The sequence below is a fragment of the Pygoscelis adeliae genome, unplaced genomic scaffold (assembly GCF_000699105.1).
Source record: "Pygoscelis adeliae isolate BGI_AS28 unplaced genomic scaffold, ASM69910v1 Scaffold874, whole genome shotgun sequence".
Classification (NCBI taxonomy): Eukaryota; Metazoa; Chordata; class Aves; order Sphenisciformes; family Spheniscidae; genus Pygoscelis; species Pygoscelis adeliae.
Genome location: NW_008824684.1, coordinates 13,294 through 14,286, shown reverse-complemented (window position 1 = coordinate 14,286; position 993 = coordinate 13,294). Strand labels below are relative to the sequence as shown.

The window sequence follows — 993 nt, the reverse complement described above, 5'->3', positions numbered from 1 at the left end:
CCCCCCCCGCCGCCCCCCCCAGCCACAAGCTCCTCATCAAACCGCCCAGCTACTGCAGCAAGGCAAGAAAAGAAACGCCCACTGATCGAGATGCATATGTATGCACATACACATTTCCCCCTCACCTCCCAATGTCTGGCACAGCAGCAGCTCCCTTCCCCAGCCCCAGCACCCCGAGCCATTTGCACGTGGGGCGCTCCAGAGGGAGAGCGGGCAGGTCTGCTGCGGGCGCGAGCAGCTGGGAGCACACACTCACTCTGGATGATGTCAGGCCCAATCGTGGACTCGATGATTTTGTCGATAGCAGAGCCTAGGTCCGAGGAAGTGGACGCGGTGGAGTCTGACACGATCGTGGCTCCATCAGTGATGACGCTGGAGTGGACCAGGACTTGTGGGGACTCTGACACCATGATGGACTGGCTCACAGTGGAGACACTGGAGACCAAGGTGGACTGGGCAATGGAGGATGAATCTGGCAGGTAAACCCGGGGAATGGCATCTGTGCTGGAGCTGCTCTCCGACACCTCTTCCTGGCAGAAAAAAGAGGCCAGAAGAGCTCAGCTGAGAGACCTTTGCCAGGCCAGGCCCTTGGGGGAGCCAGCGTATGCAAACGACGCCGGTGTATCACCGCAGAACTGCCAGGAAAGGCATCAGAGCAACTCCTTCGGTATTGCCAAGGACCCCGGATCTCCAGGGCTGCTCTTGCTACCAGGGAGAGTTCTCCTCCTCAGAACAGCAAGCAGACACCCGACTGGTAGCGGAACAGCACCCGCCAAGGCTGCTGAGCTACAGAGCTGGCTCCTGAAGCTCCGTTTGCCAGAAACGTCTAGAGAAATTCTCAGGAACCAGAACCACAGCTGCCCTCCCTTCCCCAAGCAGACTGCCGCTCCATCTTCCCCGTCAGCTCCTACCAAGGAGACCCCGCTGCTGTCGGAGCTCTGGCCCACACCGGAGTCATCTGTTCGGGAGAGGGGGCCGGGGGCCGAGGCGGCG

The 993-nt window shown here is 60.5% G+C and overlaps 1 protein-coding gene across 1 annotated transcript in view; it reads right to left on the bottom strand.

Moving 5' to 3' along the window:
* The window catches only part of ZNF335 (zinc finger protein 335), a 9,706-nt gene extending 8,719 nt beyond the window's left edge, over positions 1-987 (bottom strand). The window contains 2 exon segments of the mRNA XM_009323162.1: positions 257-530; positions 912-987. Of these exon segments, the coding sequence (XP_009321437.1) occupies positions 257-410 (154 nt within the window). The 5' untranslated portion in view covers positions 411-530; positions 912-987.
* Positions 988-993: the final 6 nt, after the last annotated feature.